General features: G+C 30.9%; 2 protein-coding genes across 3 annotated transcripts in view; one reads left to right on the forward strand and one right to left on the reverse strand.

The window, feature by feature from the left end:
• Positions 1–25,075, forward strand: part of GABA-B-R1 (gamma-aminobutyric acid type B receptor subunit 1) — a 38,567-nt gene extending 13,492 nt beyond the window's left edge. The window contains exons 4-16 of one of the 2 annotated variants that reach the window (XM_090175212.1): positions 7,308–7,409; positions 8,677–8,742; positions 8,867–9,058; positions 9,303–9,554; positions 9,621–9,684; positions 10,538–10,615; positions 10,680–10,830; positions 11,380–11,620; positions 11,681–11,888; positions 12,444–12,571; positions 13,152–13,280; positions 13,834–13,971; positions 24,193–25,075. In XM_090175212.1, the coding sequence (XP_090031338.1) occupies positions 7,308–7,409; positions 8,677–8,742; positions 8,867–9,058; positions 9,303–9,554; positions 9,621–9,684; positions 10,538–10,615; positions 10,680–10,830; positions 11,380–11,620; positions 11,681–11,888; positions 12,444–12,571; positions 13,152–13,280; positions 13,834–13,971; positions 24,193–24,477 (2,034 nt within the window). In that variant the 3' untranslated portion in view covers positions 24,478–25,075. The remainder of the gene's footprint in view (positions 1–7,307; positions 7,410–8,676; positions 8,743–8,866; positions 9,059–9,302; positions 9,555–9,620; positions 9,685–10,537; positions 10,616–10,679; positions 10,831–11,379; positions 11,621–11,680; positions 11,889–12,443; positions 12,572–13,151; positions 13,281–13,833; positions 13,972–24,192) is intronic. The other variant, XM_090175214.1, reaches the window with a different exon arrangement.
• On the reverse strand, positions 2,995–3,816 carry LOC149945336 (uncharacterized). The gene is made up of 3 exons (XM_090175586.1): positions 3,610–3,816; positions 3,144–3,451; positions 2,995–3,079 (listed from the first exon to the last, which is right to left on the reverse strand). Exons 1-3 carry the CDS (start codon positions 3,814–3,816, stop codon positions 3,067–3,069), a joined length of 528 nt encoding a protein of 175 aa, XP_090031712.1. The 3' UTR covers positions 2,995–3,066.
• Positions 25,076–27,706: the final 2,631 nt, after the last annotated feature.

The raw sequence follows: 27,706 nt of genomic DNA on the forward strand, positions 1-27,706 counted from the left end.
AATGACGTATTTTAAATGGACTTCAACCCCCACCACGGCCAACTTTGATGTTTCGCGCATCTCTCGCGCTATAGCGGCCATCTCATTCGTTGACGTTTCTGTGTTAAACGATGAGCAAAAGATGTGTATGCCGTCAGCGTACCTAGCGGATTATTATTTTTAGTATAGTTTTTACATTGAAGACAATATAACAACCGAGCATGGCACTGACCTCGTACACATTATAGTACAGTTTATAGGGGGGAAATCCTTGCTCGCGGAATTTCGACGAATGTGTTGGCCCCCACACAGCTCTCCCTTGAAAGTCCCTTTAACCGACTGAATGTAGCAACGGTTCCCAATTTCATTAGGCCATATTGTTCCAAGAGCTATGAAATCGATGAAACCCAGAAAGACTAGTAAATTTTGAGATTATGTATTTGATCATCTTGCTACTAAGGAAAGGTGATAGTAAGAAATGTACGTGAATGTGGGTCTACTGAATTACCATTTTCAGTTTACATAAAGTCATAAAGCAGCCAACGTTAAAAACTCATAATCCCTGGATTGGCCTTTTCTAAGCAGACAGTAAGTACCAAGTGTCTGATTAGCAGAGGAAAATCCAGCAGTTTATGAGCTTCTCGTGTTGGCCACTACGTGGCTGTATGTAACCTGAAATGACTAATTGTGATCGAGTCTTTGCTATCCTCTATACCATAAAATGTAGCAAACATTTTCCCCATGAGCCACCAAATGTTAGGAACTTTGTCATAAATTTGTTCTTCTGTACCACTACTGCCACTATTTAAATTATCAAGTGGAGGGGGAAAAGATAGGCGAGAAGTGGAGTGAAATAATGACCATGGATGATGGACAAAGCCTAAATATTTATAAAACTGCATGTCAGGTATTTTTGCTATTCATTTGAGAGGGTTCAGAGGGACAGACTCGGTATCAAAATGCAAAGTGGAATCATAGCTTAGGCCCCTAGTCAAAGGGTAGTTTTGATCTGAGGCTAGGTCACTGGGGCTAGTAACTCTATGGGCCTGTCCAGGGCAGTTAATTTTTGAAAGTGAAATTTAAAAAACATTTTGCTGTTAAATGAAGCTATCACAAAAGTAAAGATTAATCAAAATTTATAGTTAAAAATGATAATGATATCAGAAGTTAATGTAAGCAGTATTTTCCCTATACTCCCTCATTTGAAAGCTTGAAAATTTCCTGTCTACACGCCACAGGTGAGGGGGGTGGGGGATGATACAGCCAAATTTTCCCTGCCAAGATATTATCATAGCCGCCTAGATTAATCAAAGCCCGTGCATGGTATTCAGAGAGGGGGAGATAATTTACTTACTCCATGCCGAATTTTAGTTCTCAATTAAACCGTACGGTGGCGTGTTATGGACTAGGAGATTCGGGGTGCTCAATAAAGGTTCAAGAAATTTAGAGGAAGCTGCCATAAAGCTAAAAATGTATGCCAACTTTTTTTTTATATAGGCGTAGGCTTACTATACTTATTTATACATTATTTATATGAAAATAAGCAATTACGCCGTTTCTAATCCTCAAAATTAAACTTTATTTTTGAAAAATTAATATGGATATTATCTGTCATTTTCTCTTTAAAGACAATTTTGAAAATATTAGACATTTTTATCAGGGTTTGTTAAAAATAGGAACTTGTTGAATCTAACCATTTTACAATTTTGACATCAATTCTATATTTGAACACATTTTAAACATTATTATTATATCTTAAAAGTTGCATTTTAAAATATTGCAAATAGATAACTTTTTAAAATATTGCAAATAGATAACTTTTTAAAATATTGGAAATAGATTACTTTTTAAAATATTGCAAATAGATTACTTTTTAAAATATTGCAAATAGATTACTTTTTAAAATATTGCAAATAGATTACTTTTTAAAATATTGCAAATAGATTACTTTTTAAAATATTGCAAATAGATTACTTTTTAAAATATCACTAACTACTTTTTAAAATATCACTAGACATCAATTCTATATTTGAACACATTTTAAACATATTATATTATATCTTAAAGTTACATTTTAAAATATTGCAAATAGATTACTTTTAAAATATCACTAGACTACTTTTTAAAATATCACGGTGTTTAATATCTTATTAATGCATTTTTTGTTCATTTTACACTTAAAAATAGGAACATGTTAAATTGAAAAATATCAAAACTGTTCTCCAAGTGGAACATAAATCCTTAATTTGATCACATTTAAAACATATATCTTAAAGATAACTTTAAGATATTGAAATTAGATAATTTTTTGTCAGTGTTTGATATCTTATATATGCATATTGAGTTAAACTTACTGCATACTAATGAAGTGCACTTAAAAATAGGAACATGCTTTTTTGAAAGAATTTTTTTAAATACTAGTATTTAAATCTTTAAAAGTTTTCGAGATAACGGTTTTGTCTTATATTTCCTGACTTTCTCTTTTACATCCGAAACATCTTTGGCGTAATTGTTGAGTAAGGGTCGTAAAAATTTTTCTAATAATAGTTTGTGAAGAACTAAATTCCCACAATCTAATTCACACTGCAAAGGTTTTTTAAAATGGGGCAATATTTTTTCGACATATTTTGCTAAAATATTTTGACGGGAAAACAGGGTGATTGATGAATTTACGAAATCTAAGACAAGTACCAGTAAACATATAAATAATCGACTAGGATATTTAAGCCCGCCTCTATCATTTGCTTTAATTAAATACAGTAGAGGTGCTTCGGACTGTAGCTGTATTAGTTTTTCCAAGCATCCATCGCAACTTGAATTTTCTTCAGCAACACGTACTATATATCCACCTATTAGAGCAACCGAACAATTCCTCATTGTTACCATGCAGAAATCTGAATAATAAAATAGAGAAATCAACAACGTGTTTATTATAATAGTTCTATTATCAAAATATTACCATTCCGGGTTACTTTTTCCATTAAATTTAACAAATTAATTAAACCCCATGGTAAAACTGGCTGCACACTGAGATTGACAGGGTTAGATATTTTGCTATTCAATTTATTTTTGAAGGATCTCGTGTTATTAGACAATAATTCTGAAAAAAAATTATTATTAAATTCCATAACAAAATTTCTGAATATAAATATTACAACACATACCGAATTCCAGATTTTCTTTGAGACTTTTGTTTGCTCCAACATTGGAATTTCCAGAGGATTCCAATTTTCAATGATCTCTCAATGGATAAAGTAGCCGCTCTTGCATCCATTTGGTCATTATGACCTCCTGAATGCCGCAAATGACTAAAAGTCATCTCCACTACATCACTGGATAGTTTTCTTGTTAGGACATAATGAAAGCCACTTTCAAGGAGGTATTTAATTGAGTCAACTGTAGATCTAGTTGTTAGTTGCACAGCTTCATAAGTTTCATCTGATAGTCTTTCCATCTTGTTTGTGGCATTATCCTGAATTACTGCTAAAAAGGGTAGAAAGTCTTCTATTATTCTATAAGCCATTCCAGCCGTGTATCATCTAACTCAGAAAATGGTAATTTATTATCATTGCGAGAATGAATCGCATTTGTTCGATTGGCTATATCATGAATTTCATGCCATTTCCTTACACTCTCCATAAAGAAAATTGTCGCTTCCAAATTTTCCCGTTGTTCTTCATCTACAAGGTGAATTCGTAAAAGAGTTCTTAAAGCAGCAGTTAACGGCTGAGAAAATATTTGTACCGCACGTAATACGTTCATTTTTTCAAGGTTATTCGGGAAGACGACTTTTCTAGTTAGGAAGCGTACAGCTTTAACCAAATTTCCTTTTTGCATGTTGTAAAGTGTTTTAATAAAACTTGATGATATCACTAGACCAATAAATACCATGTCTTTTGATAGGAAGAGCGACCTAAAATTTTTAATGATGTGACTTTGGTCGAATGCAAAGAAAAGTTTACGTCTTTGGTCAAATGGGTGCGGTATTGCGTGAGTTAAAGTTCAATTTCCAAATATTTTGTAAACAGCTGTGTTGATTTTGGCATTATCGGCCACAAACCGCAAAACTGCAAAACCACTTTCTTCTACAATAATAATAATAATAATAATAATAATAATAAAAGGCTTTATTGGATGTCTCTTTCAGAAAAAAAAAATCTGATTTACAAAGAGGTCCCGAGTATTAATTTAAAAAATAAAATAAAAATAAAATAAGGAATTTAAACTCTGAAATATAGTCTCAATACAATTATATGTCCATGCTAATAATATATTTTGTCACATCTTCCCTGAATTGTTTAAAATGGTCTATTTGTTTTAATTCGCTTTTCATATTGTTCCACAAACTTATACCACGATGTTTAGAACTCTTATTACGTAAGGATGTTTTTAGATGTTCAGAATAAAAGTCTAGTTTAGAACCGCGGGTTTGGTGTTTATGAACTTCAGCAGAATTTCTAAAAAAGTCAAAAAGATATTCTGGACAGCGATTTTTTGACACTTTATACATAAGTATCAAGATATTTTAACATAAAGCTGTTTCAGTGTGAGCCAGTTTAATTGGTCTCGTGTATATGTAGCTCAGGTTCCTTTCTTCTTTCTGGCCACAAAACGTGCACCGTTATTATGAGCAATTTGTATTTTCTTTAAATTGGATTGACTTTCCGATTTATAAAAAATATCACCATAGGTGAAAATTGGCTGTATAAGGGCTTTGTATAATATATTTAGGGTGTCTGTGTCAAGAGATGCTTGTAGCGGTCTTAGTATACCTAACCGACTGTTAGTCTTTTTAATGACGTAATCGATGTAATGTTTCCATGTTAGTGTATCGTCTATTATGACCCGAAGATATTTGTAGGACGATACCCTCTTGATTTCAGTACCTACGATCGTGTTATGGTCATCTGGTTGTAATGATTTTCCATTGGGGCAAAAAATCATAAATTCAGTTTTCCCCTCGTTTAGTACTAAGCGCCTAGATTTCAAAGTGGATTTAAAATTTTGTGTTTCTTTCTCCAATTCCCTCATTAACTCATCAATTGTTGCTGCCGAATTTATAAGAGCATTATCATCCGCGTACTCCTTAGAGAGACTTGTAGCCAGAGATTGATTTATATCACTTCATTACTTCCAAAGTGACAGCATCAGTATTTGCAGTAAAATAAAACGCCACTGGCAAGCGAACATTTGTGGAAATACCATGAAACACAAAACATAAAAGATGTGTTGCTAAAGTGTCATCTATGCCATTTGCAGCGGCAGAACTAGTTTGCCCAAAAACTGTGTCCATGTTACGGTCATATAATAGCTTAGGCTTAATTGACATTTCGTCCATTACTAGGGAGCCCAATTTTTCGTGGTCATTTTGAATTTTTTCAAATTGTTCTTTTAATCATAGTTTAACAAGGTTATTTATGCCTTCTCCTCCTGAAGAATGACCGATATACCTGGCTAATGTAACCCTGTGAGGAAGTCTTATAATTCCCAGCTCCCTAATAAACTCATAAGCACATGGCGATTTTTTGAATAATATACAAGAGATTTTTAGGGTTGAATCCAGGTACGGCATTTTTTGTTTTCGAAAAGATAAAATTTGCTCTAACAAAAAAGATGCTTGCAAATCGTGTTGACATTCTTCCACTATTTTGCGTAATTGGACACATTCATCTTTTTTCTGTTCATTTCTTATTTGCTTATTAACTGCTACAAATTCAGAGACCTTCTTCCTCAACTTGTCAATTTTCTTTTTCAATTTGAATATAATCCTAGACTGTTTTTTGGTTGATGTTATTCTGCGTCTCCTATATGGAACTGGAACGTTAACTTGAATTCCTCTTTCTTCCATACATTTCAGTACTATGTGGTCTTTATTTTTATTGCCTAATAAAATTGACTGTATCTCACAATTTTTATTTGGGAGGCAAACAGCAGATGTTTCATCGGTGGAATTCTCAAATAATAATCTTCGAAGTCTGACACATCGTTTTGTTCTATTAAGTGTTGGCACTGTTTCTTTCCTAGGAGTGAAATTCTCATTTATATTACTACAATCCGATTCTTTGTTCATTAAACAGGATGAATTCGATCCAAATTTAAAGTTTTCTGGACTAACTATATTGTCGTCAAGAATAGCTTTGGACTGTAAAGTGCTTTGTTTTCTAGAAATGTTTGATTCACAAGGAAGGTTTTCTTGACTAGCTTCGTTTATATCAGGAACTGCTTGGGGATTTCTACTCTGTACTTCTGCTAATGGTGTTTTAGTTATTAGGTTGTCTTCTTCCAATCTTTGACATTTATTTGCCTGAATTATAGGTTCATTTAAATGGTTCTCATCGGTAGAGTCATGAAATATAGTAGGAATAGCGAATGGAAGTAATGATTTTCTCGTGCATGAAATGCTAAAATCGGAAGGGTTAAAATGTTCACTACAAACTCTTGCACCCGGATTTATTATGTGTTCTGTATATTCCCTTTTATTTTCATATTCAACTCCAAATATTGCACATAGCCACTTTTCACGATTACCTCCTTTCTTAGGAATCCTATGAAAGCTTCGATCATCATTACTTTTCCTATACCAGTCATTATTCTTGCATTTTGGTATTAAACAGTACACCATTTTACCATTTAACGTTAAATATCAATTTAACTTTAGTACTGAAATATTATAATAAGTTTACATAAATTGATAGAATTCCACAAAGATTTCATTCTGCAGTAGGTCTAAACATGGATTAATTAACATGGTCTAAAGGCCTAAGATTTATATAACTTTCGGTTAAGGCTTAACCGCTTAAGTATATTGCTTTTGGTATTAATTAAATAAGCTCACTCAAAATATGAAATGTTTAAACAAGTGTTTAAATGCAAGCTAATGATACAAGTAAATAATTTTGTATTTAAAAATTAATTATTACCTCAGGCTCCTTCTCTTTAAATTAAATTAAAAGTGGCAGCAGTTACGAGTTTACGACCCTGTGTTATTGCATCATTGTCTACGCATACAACGTCATTGATATACGTCATAGATCTTAGTCCATAAGACTCCCTCTAGCGGTCTCTTTAGGCGTCCTTAAAAACACAGTTCCGAAAAAAAATTACCGACCATGCACGGGCTTTGATTAATCTAGGCGGCTATGATATTATAATTATATCTTAAATTCTGTGCATAGAGAACATAGGAATAGCGATTTTATGAGAGAAAGAATAGGGGATATTAACACTGGACCCTTCCCTTTCATGTTAGGGAAAATGAACGCTTAAAAATTTAATTAAACGAATAACTTTGGTTCATTAAATTTTTATAACACCTTTTCTAACTTCAGACAAGTGAAGATTTGGAGCATCGATGCAAAGAAGCTAAAATTGAAATTGTTACAAGACAAAGCTTTCTTACTGATGTTACAGACGCAGTTAAAAATCTTGTGGTTGGTTATTTATTTTGAAATTATTAAAGATGGAAAATTATGCATATTTAAACACATAGGAATGTCACAATAGCACATACTCAATTTCTATTTGATATTTGCCAATCATAGATGGTAGGCTTCCAACGCTGGCAATTTGAAAGTATTTCATGACCTTGTTTTGCTAGAGCTAGTTAACCCAATTTTTAAATGACTGCTAAGTCCCAATAGGCAATAAATTATCAAAGTAAAAGCTTCACTGAGTTACGATCTCAGCAAGCGCAGTGACTATTGTCAGAAAGAGAAATGCTTAGTTCGGAATTTCCTTTTTTCCTGTTTCCACAAAATTTATCCTGAAATGATTTATTAAGTCTATTTTGTAAAGTTTTACCGTTATTAAACGTATGATTTTTGGTCATTAAAATAAATGGAACAATAAAAAATTTTGAAGTTCATCCCTAAATCCGTATTGAAATCACGAAGACCAAGTTAAAATCTTGAAATCCCATACACTTTTCTCTGAATGTGTTTTATATCTCATTTTGAAGATAAATTACCAAACCACCAGTGGTTGGTGGGTTATGGGAAATCTCACATGTATTTGCAAACAATAAAAATTATTACTTTTTTCTGGCATTGCGAGTAAAAATGCACCTGTTCCACCAATTTTTATCAATTTTATGTAATTTACAAGTAGAAAGGAGACCATCTGAGGAGAAATGTGTGAAGCAAAATGTTACCCAGAAACCATTGCAGTATGGTAGGGTTGGTTAGAGTGTAGCAGATCTATTGGCTTCGTAGGGTGATGCCAGTTAAAGAGTTCGGCATTCTGGGAAGGCCTTCGGTGGCAATCATAGAAGAAGAGAACTAACACTATACGTATGGAATTTTCCCTCCTTCAACTACTCCAAAGTTCAAAATTAATTAGACCTTCATGTTATGTGAAAAATTACGATGAGTTTTAGTTTTGAAATAGTAACTGAAAATGTTTATGACAACTAAAAACGATAAATTATCTGTGATATAAAAGGAGAAATTAAATAAAAAGAAATGTGTGCTTATGATCTATTTTTTTTAATGTAATTAGCACAAATCACTCCTAGTGAAATTTGTTGATACAATATAAATATCATACTTCCCTTAAAATGGAACTATTACATATTTTATAAAATTGAAAAATCAACCTAATGTTTTGTAAATAATTAACCAATGAGAAAATTCTGGGCAAATTGGCACCTTTAAAATCTCTGATTAATAATACATTTAATATTTAATTCCTTTTAAACAGAGACAAGATGCTCGAATTATTGTGGGCATGTTCTATGGTGGTGCGGCCAGGCGAGTTCTGTGTGAGGTAGGCTTGCGGTTTCTATAAGCTTGTATAATTGCATGTCCTTTGTGTAAATCAAATCAATACATTAATTAATCTTAATATAATATCAAATATTAAATAGGCTGAAACTATATTTCTGTTATAGGCCTATAGGCAAAAGGTTTATGGAAAACAGTTTGTATGGTTTCTTATTGGATGGTATGAAGATGATTGGTATACAGTGAGAGATTCGAGTGTAAACTGCACCACAGAACAAATGAAGGAAGCCGTAGAAGGACATTTCACAACTGAAGCTCTAATGCTAAATCAAGACAGCAAACCAACTATATCAGGAATGGTAAGCTTATAATTATTGTTAATGATATATAACTCAGCATTTTATTGGCCAACAGTAGTACATTAGCTATGTAGTGTTTTTTTAGAGAAATGGAATAGATTTAAATGTTTTCTAAATGGTGGAATTGAGACATAAAAAGTTAATGCATTAAAAAGATAAAAAAGTTAAACAGAAAAAATAATACATTTTGTACTGTGACATTTAATTCCTTATATTTTATATAAATTATTTTCTGGTTTCGTAGACATCACAAGAGTTCATACGACGCTATCAAAAAGAGTTAAGCAAAGTGGGCTACACTGATCGCCGACCTGAAGGGTACCAAGAAGCTCCTTTAGCTTATGATGCGATATGGGCCATCACTTTAGCCCTAAATAAGACTATCACTCAATTAAGTAAAGATGGAATATCGCTGGAAGATTTTACCTACTCGAACAGTAGAATAGCTAATGAGATCTACTCTGCTATGAACTCCACCCAATTTTTAGGAGTATCGGTAAATTAACCATTCCCTTCAATGAAATGAAAAAACATTATTGGTTTAATAAAATTTTCATCTCAGGGGCATGTAGCATTTTCATCCAAAGGTGACCGAATGGCCTGGACTCAAATAGAACAAATGATAGGTAAGTATGAATGTGTGGATCTCTTAAAAACTATGCAATTTTCATTGTTATTGATTTAATTCTTTAATTAAAAATATACAATTATAATGAATAATTCATTGGGTAAGATACTTTTGTATCCATTTGCTTTGACCACAGATTTTTTTGCGTTTTTGTCAAATTAGGGCACGGCACAGTGGCAAATCTAAGAATTATTATTATTATTATTATTAAGTGGGGGCCCCTATTTCATTTTTTGAACCCCTTATCATGATTTTAGGGCTTTTATTTCCTAAAACTAAAAAAATATGGTGATTCATCCTCTAAATTTCTATTTTTATACTACCCGCTATAAATTTCAGTAGTTTTAAAGAATTTAAAAATAACCCACCAAAAGTTTTTGCAAATTTTAATATTTTCGGCCCACTTGGTATAATTTGGGGGTCCTCTATTAAATATAATTTGGATATTTACAATTAAATTATTCTAAGGCTGCTATTATATGTAATTTTGAGATTTAATTATTGTAAATCTGTCTTTAATTGAATCCCTATTCAAGACCGAAACAAGTCTAGGTGGTGTAACAGCGCTAGCTTCACCGAGGTAGCGCCTATGATCTAGCGTCTGCTACAGACAAATAAAAAAGTCATAAAAGATGTTTTTTCTTAAATAAACTTATCAAAATATAAGCAAATGATGCAAAAATTATTTTAAAATGCAAGTATGATTATTTATAAAGTCAAATTAACAAATAAACATGAGGAAAAACGAATAGCATCTGCTTTAGCCGCAACCTATCTAGGTTTCATTCGCGAAACAAAGTGGGCATTGTGATAGTTTTCGGTCGCAAATAACACAAATATGATTTTTGAAGATGGTGAATATCGTCAACTGGGATTCTATGACATTCAGACAGACAACTTAACATGGATTAGATCTGAACACTGGCCTGGTAATTCATTTTTAAGTAACAACACAAACAAATTACTTTGTTTTTACATATTTTGTATATTTAGATGGTCGTCCTCCCCAAGATCGAACTATAATTGTGGAAGTACTAAGGACCGTTTCATTAGGCCTTTTCATTAGCATGTGTGTTGTTGCTTTTATTGGTATAACTTGGGCAGCTGGACTTCTTGTGTTCAACTGGTTATTTCGTCACTCAAGGTATTATTCTGTTTCAATTCATAAAATATGAGGGGCTAAACATTTCGTCAAATTCTGTACAGCGAGTACAGCCTTTGGTAGTGCTTAATCTGTAACTGATTACGTAATCACTTTAGTACAGTCAAAGCTACAGGCTCAAAAACCATGCCCAGCAGTATTTGTCAAATTCTTTCAATTCTAGCATCATAAAATTAACATATTACCAGTGGCGTCGCTAGGGAGGGGGGGCAGGGGGGGCGGTCCGCCCCGGGTGCCAGCCGTTTGGGCGTTATTTGGAGGTGACACCCGACCGTGAAAACACAAGCTATAGAGACTAGTAAGTAGCCCACCATGATATCCGCCCCGGGTGTCACCCATGCTAGCTACGCCACTGCATATTACATTGAAAAAGTAACAGAAACAATAGTGGGGTTTTATTTTAATAACATCTAAATATTAAATTTTAAATAATTTTTATGTATTTTTTCTCATTATGATTAGATTTAGTATACAAAAATACTTATGTCAAGCTAACATGTGTAAAAATCTTATCTAATTTTATTTGAACAGATATATACAACTGTCACATCCAATGTGTAACAACATTCTCCTCTTGGGAATTATACTATGCCTTCTTTGTGTCTGCTTTCTTGGACTTGATGGTCAGTTTGTTGAAGAAGCTTCTTTCTCTCATATGTGCCAGGCCAGGGCATGGCTACTCACTCTAGGTTTCACTTTGTCTTATGGTGCTATGTTTTCAAAAATTTGGAGAGTACATCGTTTGACCACAAAATCAAACAATGAAAACAAAGTATGCAAATTTTAAGTAATTCAGTAACTGATTTACGAGTATGTTTAATTTTTTTATTAGAAAGTTGAAAGTTGGAAACTATACGTGCTGGTTGGTGCATTGTTGCTCTTTGATATTATTATCCTAACAACATGGCAAATAGTTGATCCGCTGCAAAGAAAGCTGGAAGTTTTTCCTCAGGAAATACCTGAAGCAGGAACAGAACGAGATGTAAAGATTCAACCTCTTCTAGAACATTGCGAGTCGGAATACAATGCCATTTGGCTAGGTATACTTATTGAAATTATAAAAAATTATTTTAAACAAAGTTTTCATAAAACCCCTCTCAAGTGTATTCGTGAAGAACATATAATAAAAAATTATATAATACGACCACATACATATACACTGGGAATATTCATTGCTACATTGCTGTGAATGCACCCTCTTAAATAACGTCTAATACAAGATATAACGTGTATTATTGGATGGTCACTGTCACCGTTCTTAATTTTTTTGGGAATATTTACACAATTTTACATATTTGTGAACTTCTATAATTGACCAATGGCTTAGTCAGGATTTGGCACATAGTTTAACTTACCATGGCTAGAGCAAAAATATTAGCTCTATACCATGCCTATTTTTATGGGAATCATTAGATCCACCTCAGTGTTCCATAAACATTCCAAGAGTATATATATATAGCTTATCTGAAGAGAAGTTAAAATGTATAGAATTTTTGCAAATTATCTACTACGTGAGAAGTTAGATACCAACAGGCCTATTCCATTCAATTTTTTTTGAATTTTTATAGTGTCTAAAGAGCATTTACCATTTTTAGGTGTTCTCTACAGTTATAAAGGACTGCTTCTTATATTTGGAATTTTTCTTGCCTATGAAACAAGAAGTGTCAAAATAAAACAGTTAAATGATTCAAGGCTTGTAGGGATGAGCATCTATAATGTTGTTGTAAGTGTATTTTTCCTAAAATTAAAATTTTGCCTGTTACAAGAATATACGTATTAACCAAAGCCATTCTGTAGTATAAAAAGTAACAAGTGCCCATAATTGAAAACAATGTTTGATAATATAGTCAATTGACATATCTTTCGGCTTTGTTTAAGAGAGCTAGGGCCATTTCAAGAAGTATATAAACTCAGTCACTCTGGTTCTTTGATCGTAGAATGGCAAACCTCTAATGAATCATGTAGCTGCTTTCGCTTAAACAATATCAAAGTAAACATTCTCAAAATGTTACGGTGTCTGTATTTTTTAAGCACTTAAGCAGTGTATTAAAATTATTAGCATTATTTTTGCCATGAAATAGAAATGGTTCTTTAGAATCCAATTTACACCCTACATTTAAATTCATAAAATTTGTGGAATCAAATAAGATGATGGGGTTGCTTCATTTTTAAATTTAAACTAAATAAAGTTTACAGAAATTTCAAAAACAGCTTTTAGGATGTAGCCAATTGTCATTTAGAAATATGAAGTTAATTTTAAGGTTAAATTTTTTTAACTATCTTAACTCATTTCCACTTTACAGGTTCTCTGTTTAATAACGGCACCTGTTACTTTAGTGATAAGCAGTCAACAGGATGCAACATTTGCATTTGTGGCTTTAGCAATAATATTTTGTAGTTTTCTTTCAATGGCACTTGTATTCATTCCAAAAGTAAGTAAATAGATAATATAATTTTTATTTTGGGAAATTTAGTTTTCATATGTCCGTGTTGTTACACACACACAAATTAAAAATAATTTTAAAAAATCAAAAAAGTTTTAGGATCTAAAAATTATCAAATAAAAAAAATTTAAAAATTTAAAAAAACTAAATAAAATGTTTTAAAATAAAGGAACTTCAGACTTAAGATATTAAAAAGTAATTCCAAAAGCTATAAACGCAAATGAAGAATTAAGTACTTAGTGGCCTTCTCCTGTATGTCAGTGGTCAACTTATTATTCCATGTTCGTACACTTTGTATGCCAAACATCTGCAAATTTTAGGTAGTATGTTTGATAAGACTGCCGGGAGTTCTGTTTAGCAAGAGATATAAACAATTGAATATCTTACAGCACTTAAATACAGAATATTGAGGTTTCTCAAACCTTAAAATTTTTCATCCTAGTAACTCTGGTTTTTCCACCTATTATCAAAACACTGCCTTAAGTTTTATTTCTTGTTGTAGATCTAGTTCCCTTATATAACCTATTCTAAATTCCTTTAGGTTATTGAACTGGTCCGTCGTCCTAAAGAAAGGGCAGATGCTAGAAGTTTAACTGACACCATCAGCAGCAAAGAAGAGGAAGAGAGACACCAACGACTTCTCCTGGAGAATGAAGATTTTAAACGACAAATTGCACAGGTAAATAACACTTCATATTAAACAACACTGAATTTCAACTTTACTCGGAATGTCAGTTGTACTGGATAAATATGGTCCTATACTATTTTTGAACAATTTAAAATGCCAACGTTTCTGAACATTGTAGATGATAGCTGTTTTAAATAGATAAAACAACAAGTTGTCATCAACTGGGACATTGTAATAAAAATTAGAAGGATTTTTATTTCAATACCACACGTAAAAAAAGCTCAAGGTTGTACGCCCTAGAAATGGGCATTCCACGTGTAATGAATTATACAATTATAGCTGAAAAATTCTATGACTATTATTAAATCAAATGTAGTAGAAGGAAAGTGAGGGCGAGACGCCAGTCCCAGGATCGAGGATCGAGGATCCAGGATTTTAGGGGTGAAATGGGGGTAAAATCGTCGAAAAGTCAATGTATTTATGATATTTCTCGCGACGATTTGTTTTCCCGTATATCAACATATTGTGTCCAGGCCAGCTTGTTTATTTATCTACGCTTATCGCGAAAGACACTTGAACGTATATCTTATCGCGTTTTATCGTACGTAATAAGATTAAATGATGTAAAAATTAATAACCTAGGCGCCGCGTGCGTGGATTGTCCGGGAGGCGCGGTTAATTTGAATTTAAGAGTGTTTTGACGTCATGGAATATTCGTTGTTAAAGTAGAATGGAAATATTTTTTAACTTCATTTTAATATCATTGTAGTACGCTTGGCACTTAAACCGATCTCACGAGTATTTCTTAAAACGAATATCTCGATCGCGTTTTATCGTACGAAATAAGTTGAAATTATGTAAGTTGTATGATACTTAATAACCTAGGCGGGAAGATAGTGTTCGCGCGCGCGTGCGCGGATTACCTGGGAGGCGCGGATTACCTGGGAGGCGCGGATTAACTGGGAGGCGCGGATTAACTGGGAGGCGCGGATTAACTGGGAGGCGCGGATTAACTGGGAGGCGCGGATTGCCCGGGGAGCACGGTTAATTTGAATTAAAAACATGGATTTCGTCTCCGAAATAATTCATGTACCCAAAATTGGACCGCAAGTGTTTTGCTTTTTAGGGGAAGCTCTATGGGAGTTTAACATTACAATAAAGCTAATAAGTCCAGTTTTGGGTACTTTTGGTTCGAAATGGGGTACATAGGGCCGAAAATGGTGACTTTGGTCGTTTTTACGGTACTTTTGGTCTATTTTGGTCCATTTTTGGGTACATCAGAAAAGCAGTTGGAAAAACGAAGAGCCTTATTTTTTTTTCCACCCATCCCCAAACTCTAAAAATTTATTGCTATAATTTATTTATCGCTTCTGTAGGTATAAAATAAGATAAAAACCACTTACCTATATTTTAATTTCGGTAAATTAAAAATACTTAATTAATGTACTAAGTTACGTTTAAAAGAACCATTTGTAACAATTCCAATATGTAAATATAGGTAAAAGGATTGAAAAAATACTTAAAGTAAGTGGTTTTACTGATAAACTCTAAAGGAATTTAACTTTAAAGGGTATCTTAGATTATTGTTTTTAATTTTATTCAAGTTGAAAACGTATTAAGAGTCCTTCAAAGTACTATAAAAGGATTTTATTTACGAACTAAATTCATATTTTCTTCAAACTTTCAATTCGCTTTTATTACTATTTAAATACGGTAAAATAGAATTCTAATACACAAATATAGTCAGAAAGATACTATCAAACACTAAAATTAAAATGAAATGAAATTTGTGTGGATAAGATTTGTAAATATAATTTTGAAAATAATTACTTTCACGCTTTATTTAAGTCAAGCAATTACATTTTTTTAAATGAATGAAGTTAAACAATATAAAAATTTGTAAATATTGTAAATATTTTTAGACAATAAAGAAATTAAGAAATGTTTTAATTAAAATATCTTTTATTTTCTACAATAGTTATCTTTTATTACTATAAATATTCCAATATTAAATGGGAACCACGTATGCGTAACAATTTCAATATGTAAATATAGGTATAAAAAATACTATAAAAACAATTACCTATATTTTAAATACGGTAAAATATAAATACATTTCCGATATGTAAATAGGTAGAATAACACCATGAAAAATTCCTTTTTCTACTTTTAATACGACAACACACAACTCTGATACGCAAATATATACAGAAAATATTAAAAAAAAAAAAAACAATTTTCAGATACACAAATATAGATAAAGAAATACTATAAAATGTAAAAAGGTAGAAAAATACTACACATTAACCATTATAAATTTAAGCTTACAACATCCTTCACGTATAGAGCATAACATATATGTTCAGAGTTAACTTGTTTCCTCGTTATCTTTATCTCATATGTTTTAAATAGCGTATGGAATAAGTTAAGAATGTACTGAAATGGTGTATGTTAAAACCTCGTATAATAAAGAGTAAAACATAAGTTCAGAGTCGGCTTGATTACTAAAGCGAATAACACAGAGACGTTTCCGGTGTAGTCATGTAGGAAGAAAAATACTACAACAATCTCTATACTCTACATTCAACACGTTAAAATATATTTCCGAAATGCCAATATAGGTAGTAAAATACTACAAAATCTCTATACTCTACCTTCAATACGTTAAATTACATTCCGATATGTAAATATAGGAGGAAAAATACTACAAAAGCCTCTTTTCTTGGCGTTCAATATGTTAAAATAGATTTCTGAAATGCAAATATAAGTAGTAAAAATGATATGCCTCCGATCGAATCGTTCATTTTTTTCCCTATTTATTTAAATATAATTATTTAAATTAGAATTGCTTCTAGTCTTCGGCAGTCGATTAATTTTTATCCATGAATAAAATAAGCTCGGCTATATTTAAATAATATTTATTTAAATAACCAATAGTTGAATAAAAATTGTTAAATGTTTAAATAATCGAAAGTGAATAAGCCTATTATTTAAATAAAACAAACAATTATTTAAATAAGTACCACTTTTATTCAAATAAATGCTTGGTTACGTAAAAAACCTAATTAAATAAGTTAAAATGATATTCTTTTTATCAACGTTTTTTAAATAAATCGGTCGGTATATAAAGTTTAAAATGTGTGTTCTGAGGGTAGAAATAATATCAGCCCTATTTTGATTTTCTTCCAAGTTAAGTGTTTCAGATAACGTTTACTTATTCCGCACCTTCCATCCATTTTTCACATTAATTTGATATAACCTTGTATCTTCCTACAATTCAGTTTTATGCTATGTACAATTCCCTTATTCATTACATCATTCCAAATTTAGTCTAATTCATTCACGGGCGTTGATCTTCTGAAATGGATATTCCAATAAAACATTTTTCTTATATCATCGCTTCTGATTAATCTTAATGTTGTCAATATAAAAAACATCATATGCTATATTTAAATATAAAGGATAAATTCATTACATCATTCAAAATTTAGTCTAATTCTTTCACGGGCGTTGATCTTCTGAAATGGATATTCCAATAAAACCTTTTTCTTATATCATCGCTTCTGATTAATCTGAATGTTGTCAATATAAAAAACATCATATGCTATATTTAAATATAAAGGATAAACAATGCTTAGGTTAAGGATAGATTGAAATGGAATATTTAAGTAAAAAAGCATAAATTTCTGAGGGCCTTTTCCTCCAAAATATCTAAAAGGGCAAGTACATTCTCGATAATTATACAAGTTCTTTGGAATAAGAGACGTTTTTATCAAAGATAAGCCAAGTTTATACCTTATTGTCATTAGTTCCATAACAAGAACCACGTTGTAACGTGATAATGGCTACCCCTATCGAGAATTTTCGGCACTAAGAAATTCTACGTTTCTATGTATTATACGGGTTTTGACAGATTGATATTTTAAATATCCGTGAAACGTAAACCTATCAGAATAAGAAATGGCATACAATGAGATTAGATAACTAGATAACGATCATTGATAATAAAATTCTAATCGTTTAAATTTAACATATATTTTTTACTAATAATAAAAATATTTAAGGAACATGCTATTATTTTTAACATATATAAGACAATTTTTTTATTCACTATATAATCCATTTTTTTCAAACTTAGAAGTTAGTTTGTATGAAATACTTACTAATACCTGAAAAATAGACTTTAGAGTGGATAATTAAGTATTTTTCAATCCTTTTACCTACATTTACATATTGGAATTGTTACAAAAGGTTCTTTTAAACGTAACTTAGTACATTAATTTATTTTGGAAGTTCAAAACGTATTAAGAGCCCTTCAGAGTACTATAAAAGGATTTCATTTACAAACTAAATTAATATTTTCTTCAAACTTTCAATTCGTTATAATTTGAATTTAAATAAAAACATCATGGATTATAGGTGCGTAATCTACTATTAGACCGAACGGATTAAAAATACTTAAAGTAAGTGGTTTTACTGATAAACTCTAAAGGAATTTTGGAATTTTCTAGAATAGCAAAGTAAAACTAAAACGTAAACCAAGTTTAAAACGAAACTAATAACTGGGAGAAAGGTTGAAGTAAGTAATTTTTTTGATTATTCGTTTTTTAATTTTTGAGTTCCCTATATTATTATAAACTAAATTAAATATAATTTTTGAAAATTTGTGATAAAAGATCTGCTCCTTCGTGTTTTACATATATTTAAAAACTCGAGATTTTAATGAATTGTTTTCAAAGCATGAAAAATATAGCAGATCCTTTGATATTAATTGTAGTTAGTAGTTACTTAAAAAAAAGAAAAGTCGCTAGCTGACTTGGAGCTGGTGTAGTTAAATTTTAAAAATGTGTATTTTAAATTTTGTTTGTAAAAGTTTTTTTTTGAAAAAGTTTAGTATTATAGTTTAAATTTATTAAATAAAACAAAATATAAATTATACATTTGGTTTAGTATTTTACTATTGCAAGTAAAATTAACAGTAATTTCAATTACTTTTTTAGTTTTTTTTGACAAATATGCAAACTATTTAGTTATTTCAAAAACAAATACGTCGAATTATTTGGTATTCGAAATACTATTGGTTAGTTTTTATATCTTTAATTTTATTTTTCAGAACAATTTCTCTTTGTCTAGCTTCTTCTAACTTGAATTTAGATGGCCTTAAAGCCAAGTATTTAACAAATTTTGTAACCAAGTAGATGGACCTTTAAACAATTTTTCAGTCATGAGCCCCCGTCGACGTCTGAAATGTGAAATGGGGCACCGACGGGGCTGGCGCGGACGCTGGGGACACGGGCGCCACCCGCGTCTCTGGCAGTTCCATACTGGGCTATTTGACCATCAAAATGACCAAATACACGTATATTTGAACATTTCCTTGACTACATGACTGAAAAATTGTTTAAAGTTCCATCTACTTGGTTACAAAATTTGTTAAATACTTGGCTTTAAGGCCATCTAAATTAAAGTTAGAAGAAGCTAGACAAAGAGAAATTGTTCTGAAAAATAAAATTAAAGATATAAAAACTAACCAATAGTATTTCGAATACCAAATAATTCGACGTATTTGTTTTTGAAATAACTAAATAGTTTGCATATTTGTCAAAAAAAACTAAAAAAGTAATTGAAATTACTGTTAATTTTACTTGCAATAGTAAAAAACTAAACCAAATGTATAATTTATATTTTGTTTTATTTAATAAATTTAAACTATAATACTAAACCTTTTCAAAAAAAACTTTTACAAACAAAATTTAAAATACACATTTTTAAAATTTAACTACACCAGCTCCAAGTCAGCTAGCGACTTTTCTTTTTTTTAAGTAACTACTAACTACAATTAATATCAAAGGATCTGCTATATTTTTCATGCTTTGAAAACAATTCATTAAAATCTCGAGTTTTTAAATATATGTAAAACACGAAGGAGCAGATCTTTTATCACAAATTTTCAAAAATTATATTTAATTTAGTTTATAATAATATAGGGAACTCAAAAATTAAAAAACGAATAATCAAAAAAATTACTTAATTCAACCTCTCTCCCAGTTATTAGTTTCGTTTTAAACTTGGTTTACGTTTTAGTTTTACTTTGCCATTCTAGAAAATTCCAAAATTCCTTTAGAGTTTATCAGTAAAACCACTTACTTAAAGTATTTTTAATCCGTTCGGTCTAATAGTAGATTACGCATCTATAATCCATGATGTTTTTATTTAAATTCAAATTATAACGAATTGAAAGTTTGAAGAAAATATTAATTTAGTTTGAAAATGAAATCCTTTTATAGTACTCTGAAGGGCTCTTAATACGTTTTGAACTTCCAAAATAAATTAATGTACTAAGTTACGTTTAAAAGAACCTTTTGTAACAATTCCAATATGTAAATATAGGTAAAAGGATTGAAAAATACTTAATTATCCACTCTAAAGTCTATTTTTCAGGTATTAGTAAGTATTTCATACAAACTAACTTCTAAGTTTGAAAAAAAATGGATTATATAGTGAATAAAAAAATTGTCTTATATATGTTAAAAATAATAGCATGTTTCTTAAATATTTTTATTATTAGTAAAAAATATATGTTAAATTTAAACGATTAGAATTTTATTATCAATGATCGTTATCTAGTTATCTAATCTCATTGTATGACATTTCTTATTCTGATAAGTTTACGTTTCACGGATATTTAAAATATCAATCTGTCAAAACCCGTATAATACATAGAAACGTAGAATTTCTTAGTGCCGAAAATTCTCGATAGGGGTAGCCATTATCACGTTACAACGTGGTTCTTGTTATGGAACTAATGACAATAAGGTATAAACTTGGCTTATCTTTGATAAAAACGTCTCTTATTCCAAAGAACTTGTATAATTATCGAGAATGTACTTGCCCTTTTAGATATTTTGGAGGAAAAGGCCCTCAGAAATTTATGCTTTTTTACTTAAATATTCCATTTCAATCTATCTTTAACCTAAGCAGTGTTTATCCTTTATATTTAAATATGGCATATGATGTTTTTTATATTGACAACATTCAGATTAATCAGAAGCGATGATATAAGAAAAAGGTTTTATTGGAATATCCATTTCAGAAGATCAACGCCCGTGAAAGAATTAGACTAAATTTGGAATGATGTAATGAATTTATCCTTTATATTTAAATATAGCATATGATGTTTTTTATATTGACAACATTCAGATTAATCAGAAGCGATGATATAAGAAAAATGTTTTATTGGAATATCCATTTCAGAAGATCAACGCCTGTGAATGAATTAGACTAAATTTGGAATGATGTAATGAATAAGGGAATTGTACATAGCATAAAACTGAATTGTAGGAAGATACAAGGTTATATCAAATTAATGTGAAAAAATGGATGGAAGGTGCGGAATAAGTAAACGTTATCTGAAACACTTAACTTGGAAGAAAATCAAAATAGGGCTGATATTATTTCTACCCTCAGAACACACATTTTAAACTTTATATACCGACCTATTTATTTAAAAAACGTTGGTAAAAAGAATATCATTTTAACTTATTTAATTAGGTTTTTTACGTAACCAAGCATTTATTTGAATAAAAGTGGTACTTATTTAAATAATTGTTTGTTTTATTTAAATAATAGGCTTATTCACTTTCGATTATTTAAACATTTAACAATTTTTATTCAACTATTGGTTATTTAAATAAATATTATTTAAATATAGCCGAGCTTATTTTATTCATGGATAAAAATTAATCGACTGCCGAAGACTAGAAGCAATTCTAATTTAAATACTTATATTTAAATAAATAGGGAAAAATGAACGATTCGATCGGAGGCATATCATTTTTACTACCTATATTTGCATTTCAGAAATCTATTTTAACATATTGAACGCCAAGAAAAGAGGCTTTTGTAGTATTTTTCCTCCTATATTTACATATCGGAATGTAATTTAACGTATTGAAGGTAGAGTATAGAGATTTTGTAGTATTTTACTACCTATATTGGCATTTCGGAAATATATTTTAACGTGTTGAATGTAGAGTATAGAGATTGTTGTAGTATTTTTCTTCCTACGTGACTTCACCGGAAACGTCTCTGTGTTATTCGCTTTAGTAATCAAGCCGACTCTGAACTTATGTTTTACTCTTTATTATACGAGGTTTTAACATACACCATTTCAGTACATTCTTAACTTATTCCATACGCTATTTAAAACATATGAGATAAAGATAACGAGGAAACAAGTTAACTCTGAACATAAGCTTAAATTTATAATGGTTAATGTGTAGTATTTTTCTACCTTTTTACATTTTATAGTATTTCTTTATCTATATTTGTGTATCTGAAAATTGTTTTTTTTTTTTAATATTTTCTGTATATATTTGCGTATCAGAGTTGTGTGTTGTCGTATTAAAAGTAGAAAAAGGAATTTTTCATGGTGTTATTCTACCTATTTACATATCGGAAATGTATTTATATTTTACCGTATTTAAAATATAGGTAATTGTTTTTATAGTATTTTTTATACCTATATTTACATATTGAAATTGTTACGCATACGTGGTTCCCATTTAATATTGGAATATTTATAGTAATAAAAGATAACTATTGTAGAAAATAAAAGATATTTTAATTAAAACATTTCTTAATTTCTTTATTGTCTAAAAATATTTACAATATTTACAAATTTTTATATTGTTTAACTTCATTCATTTAAAAAAATGTAATTGCTTGACTTAAATAAAGCGTGAAAGTAATTATTTTCAAAATTATATTTACAAATCTTATTCACACAAATTTCATTTCATTTTAATTTTAGTGTTTGATAGTATCTTTCTGACTATATTTGTGTATTAGAATTCTATTTTACCGTATTTAAATAGTAATAAAAGCGAATTGAAAGTTTGAAGAAAATATGAATTTCGTTCGTAAATAAAATCCTTTTATAGTACTTTGAAGGACTCTTAATACGTTTTCAACTTGAATAAAATTAAAAACAATAATCTAAGATACCCTTTAAAGTTAAATTCCTTTAGAGTTTATCAGTAAAACCACTTACTTTAAGTATTTTTTCAATCCTTTTACCTATATTTACATATTGGAATTGTTACAAATGGTTCTTTTAAACGTAACTTAGTACATTAATTAAGTATTTTTAATTTACCGAAATTAAAATATAGGTAAGTGGTTTTTATCTTATTTTATACCTACGGAAGCGATAAATAAATTATAGCAATAAATTTTTAGAGTTTGGGGATGGGTGGAAAAAAAAATAAGGCTCTTCGTTTTTCCAACTGCTTTTCTGATGTACCCAAAAATTAACCAAAATAGACCAAAAGTACCGTAAAAACGACCAAAGTCACCATTTTCGGCCCTATGTACCCCATTTCGAACCAAAAGTACCCAAAACTGGACTTATTAGCTTTATTGTAATGTTAAACTCCCATAGAGCTTCCCCTAAAAAGCAAAACACTTGCGGTCCAATTTTGGGTACATGAATTATTTCGGAGACGAAATCCATGTTTTTAATTCAAATTAACCGTGCTCCCCGGGCAATCCGCGCCTCCCAGGTAATCCGCGCCTCCCAGGTAATCCGCGCACGCGCGCGCGAACACTATCTTCCCGCCTAGGTTATTAAGTATCATACAACTAACATAATTTCAACTTATTTCGTACGATAAAACGCGATCGAGATATTCGTTTTAAGAAATACTCGTGAGATCGGTTTAAGTGCCAAGCGTACTACAATGATAATAAAATGAAGTTTAAAAATATTTCCATTCTACTTTAACAACGAATATTCCATGACGTCAAAACACTCTTAAATTCAAATTAACCGCGCCTCCCGGGCAATCCACGCACGCGCCGCCTAGGTTATTAATTTTTACATCATTTAATCTTATTACGTACGATAAAACGCGATAAGATATACGTTCAAGTGTCTTTCGCGATAAGCGTAGATAAATAAACAAGCTGGCCTGGACACAATATGTTGATATACGGGAAAACAAATCGTCGCGAGAAATATCATAAATACATTGACTTTTCGACGATTTTACCCCCATTTCACCCCTAAAATCCTGGATCCTCGATCCTCGATCCTGGGACTGGCGTCTCGCCCTCACTTTCCTTCTACTAAATGTGCTACACATTAATAAATACATAGCAACATTTAAATTTTTAGATTTTCAGATATTGATTTTTGAGCATAATTAAGATTTTGTTTAAAATAACAGGCTGTGACAAATAAATTTATGTATTTTGTTTTTGATACCATAGAAAGAAGAAGAGATACAAATATTGACAATGAAACTTCGAGAAAAACAAAATCTAAGGTCAGCGCATGTCTTGACAACCACACAATTAGGAGCAGGTGGTGGAGAACGAGTGAGAATATGTTTTGAGCCTCAAGTAATGGATGGAGTCTTGCTGGCACCAGGAAAGAAGAAGGATTCTATATCAATAGATCCAGTTTCAGATTCCGGTTTCGTAACAGGAACATCTTTTGCGCGAAGTTCAAGAGCTTCTCATTCGGACTTTGAATTTTCTGAATCATACCTGTAGGTGTAAATTGAAAGCTAGAGAACAAAATTCAAAATACGAGACTTTAACGTGTACACCCTCCATATATCATAGTTAAATTTTAAAGGGAATATAAAGTTCTGGAAAATTTGGGGCACAAACAATAAATTTTCAACCACCCATTCAGATTATTTAAGAGTGTACAGTGAGTTATTCCGAAGCCTATAATTAGATAAACTAAGTTATGGAATGCCTGCAAGAAAGCAAGTGACCCATAAGAGTTTGTAAATGGTGGTAGACAAATTCTCTGAAATCAATGGACCACCCTCAAACCGGATTCTTGATTCTCCCTTTAAAGATCCATTTGAGTCATTTTAGCTATTGTTTTTAAACCAATAGATTTAAATAAAGGAAAGATAGTCTATAAATTTTACTAAAAGGTCAACAGTCAATTTAAATGGAAATGAGTGGTGTGGTAAATTCACTAAAAACTAGATAGCAAACAGTTTAAGAAAATCATTTCTTGTTTCAAGTTAGCAAGCTAGTTACTTTATCACTGCAGTGAGCGATTTAGTAATTATTTGTTTATCTCCAATTATAAATCAAAAAGTCGAAATAACAAATACAATGTAGGTATTGTTTAATACAATTTGGTTTAAATTAAATGATTTTTGTTGTCTATGATGTTTCTTTAACAATGCCAACTAAGAGCAAACAAAATTGCAAGCAGTAATTGAATTTAAAAAGTAACATTTTCAATTTTAGTTTAAATAACCACTGCACATATATATAATCAATTTTCGGGAGGTATGTGTCCTGATCATAAAATGCTTTTAACTATGTTCTATTAGTAGTGATATTTACCACAAATTGACTAAATCCACTTACATTCCTATTTATTATTTCAATTAAAAAGGCTGAGAATGTTTAGGTACATTTTGTACTTACGATATTCTTCCATATACACAATATCGTTGTATAGTAAAAAGTGTTCCTGTAAATTTTTGGACGCAATGCCTAAATGAACATCCAATGTAAATTTATGCACAGATATAAAGTGGTTGGTTCTGTTTTGAGTTTTTCACTGAAAATGTGCAACAAACAGGAAAGTAATACAACAAAGATGGCCATTTGTGTCCTGTCATCAGCATATTCAATTTGGTCCTTGTTAAGTTTTTTTAACAATATTGACATAAAGTATGAAAATTTCTTTATTGATTTGTAACAATTTTGGTTTATAAAAAATCAATTTTAACTTCTGTGGCCAGTAAAATTGCTTCAAATTCCAAATTTGGCCAGCTATTAAAAATAATTCTAAACATGGATTACAGGTGAAGTTAGAGAAGATTTTCACAAGAACATGCACCCTAAATTTATAATAATTTAAGTTAGATTGGTTTTTTTAAAAAAAATCAAAGAAAGTTACAGGAATTTGCTTATGAAAAGAACTGGAAATTCTAGATAGAATCAGTAAATATTTGTACAAAATTGTAGAATTACTACCTTTGAAATTATTTCAATGAAGGGTCACCGATTTTGATGTCACTTAGCAAATCAAAATCACTAGTTTTGCAAAATATAAGCCAAGAATTTTGTTTACTTTTTGATTTTACTGCACTTTAAAAAATTCCTTATTTCTATAGCGTTTAGAAAAAGTTCAATATTGTTTGCTCATTTGGGGCGAGCTACAATTTTAATACTTTTTAGGGGTATCCCTTACCAAAAAATAAGTTGGTTTTTAGTTGGCTCAAGTTGCCAGCATATTTCAAGAAACTAGTTAAAGGGGTAATAAGTTGGTTTTAAGTAGGTTTTAAGTAGGCTGGAAAATTCTTATTTTTTCTAAGTTGGTAATTAGTTGGTTTTAAGTGGTCGGAAAATTTCATATTATTTTTAAGTTGGTTTTAAGTTGGCTTTAAGTTTGTGCTTGTATCGCGAGAAGGTTTAAAATGTTTTGACGAATATTTTTCTACTAAATAACTACGCTCGTCCAAATATGCAAAGAACGTATTTATATTTCTAAGAACCTACGAGGGTACTTTGTAACGATCCGTCCAAGGGTCGCTCTTTAACAGAATATTTCGGGCACATTTCATGCTTGTGACTAGTGTTGTTCCAGCAGAGGCGTAGCGAGAGAAAATGGCGCCCGGGGTATTTAGCCGCTTTTGCGCCCCCCTTAATATATAGTTTTAAAGGGAGTATGTATATGTATATTTTAGTAGTTGTTAAGTGGTTTAAAGGCCTAGGTTTGCTTCTGTCAGTCCGCCTTTATATTGACTTGCCTGCAGTGCAAATACCCTGGTGGTAGGCCACCCACTAAACATGTTGTTGTCTTTACTAAGTAAGTTTCAAGTTGGCTTTAAGTTGTCTTTATTAAGTAAGTTTTAAGTTGGTTTTAAGTAGTCTTTATTAAGCAAGTTTCAAGTTGGTTTTAAGTTGCCTCCATTAAGCAAAATCAGAGTTGGTTTTAAGTCTACTTCTAGTTGGTTTTAAGTAGGTTTTAAGTAGGTTTTAAGTTGGTATTTGTCTCAAATACCAACTTAAAACCTACTTAAAACCAAGTTTAAATATTTTTTAGCCAACTTATTTTTTGGTAAGGGTTGAGAAATGTGTGATTCATTCGATGGTGTTAATTTGGAAAAGTTGACATGGACCATGAAAGATGGAAAGTTTTTTTAGGTGGGGGTTCACATACTTTATGACCCATAGGTTTTTTCAGGGGGGGGCGTTCACTTTATGAAACCTCAATTTAAAATTAATAAAATAGAAACACGCCCTTACCAAAAAATAAGTTGGCTAAAAAATATTTAAACTTGGTTTTAAGTAGGTTTTAAGTTGGTATTTGAGACAAATACCTACTTAAAACCTACTTAAAACCAACTAGAAGTAGACTTAAAACCAACTCTGATTTTGCTTAATGGAGGCAACTTAAAACCAACTTGAAACTTGCTTAATAAAGACTACTTAAAACCAACTTAAAACTTACTTAATAAAGACAACTTAAAGCCAACTTGAAACTTACTTAGTAAAGACAACAACATGTTTAGTGGGTGGCCTACCACCAGGGTATTTGCACTGCAGGCAAGTCAATATAAAGGCGGACTGACAGAAGCAAACCTAGGCCTTTAAACCACTTAACAACTACTAAAATATACATATACATACTCCCTTTAAAACTATATATTAAGGGGGGCGCAAAAGCGGCTAAATACCCCGGGCGCCATTTTCTCTCGCTACGCCTCTGCTGGAACAACACTAGTCACAAGCATGAAAT

Source organism: Leiobunum rupestre, chromosome 5 (assembly GCF_980474605.1).
Source record: "Leiobunum rupestre chromosome 5, qqLeiRupe1.1.hap1, whole genome shotgun sequence".
In the NCBI taxonomy this organism is placed as follows: Eukaryota; Metazoa; Arthropoda; class Arachnida; order Opiliones; family Sclerosomatidae; genus Leiobunum; species Leiobunum rupestre.

What these genes read in the sequence shown, in the direction of transcription:
- LOC149945336 (XM_090175586.1), bottom strand. Translation starts at nt 3,816, where the DNA reads ATGCAAAAAGGAAATTTGGTTAAAGCTGTACGCTTCCTAACTAGAAAA. An exon ending in CAATTTTCTTTATGGAGAGT is followed by an intron (nt 3,452 to 3,609) that starts GTAAGGAAATGG and finishes GCAGTAATTCAG; the next exon opens with GATAATGCCACAAACAAGAT.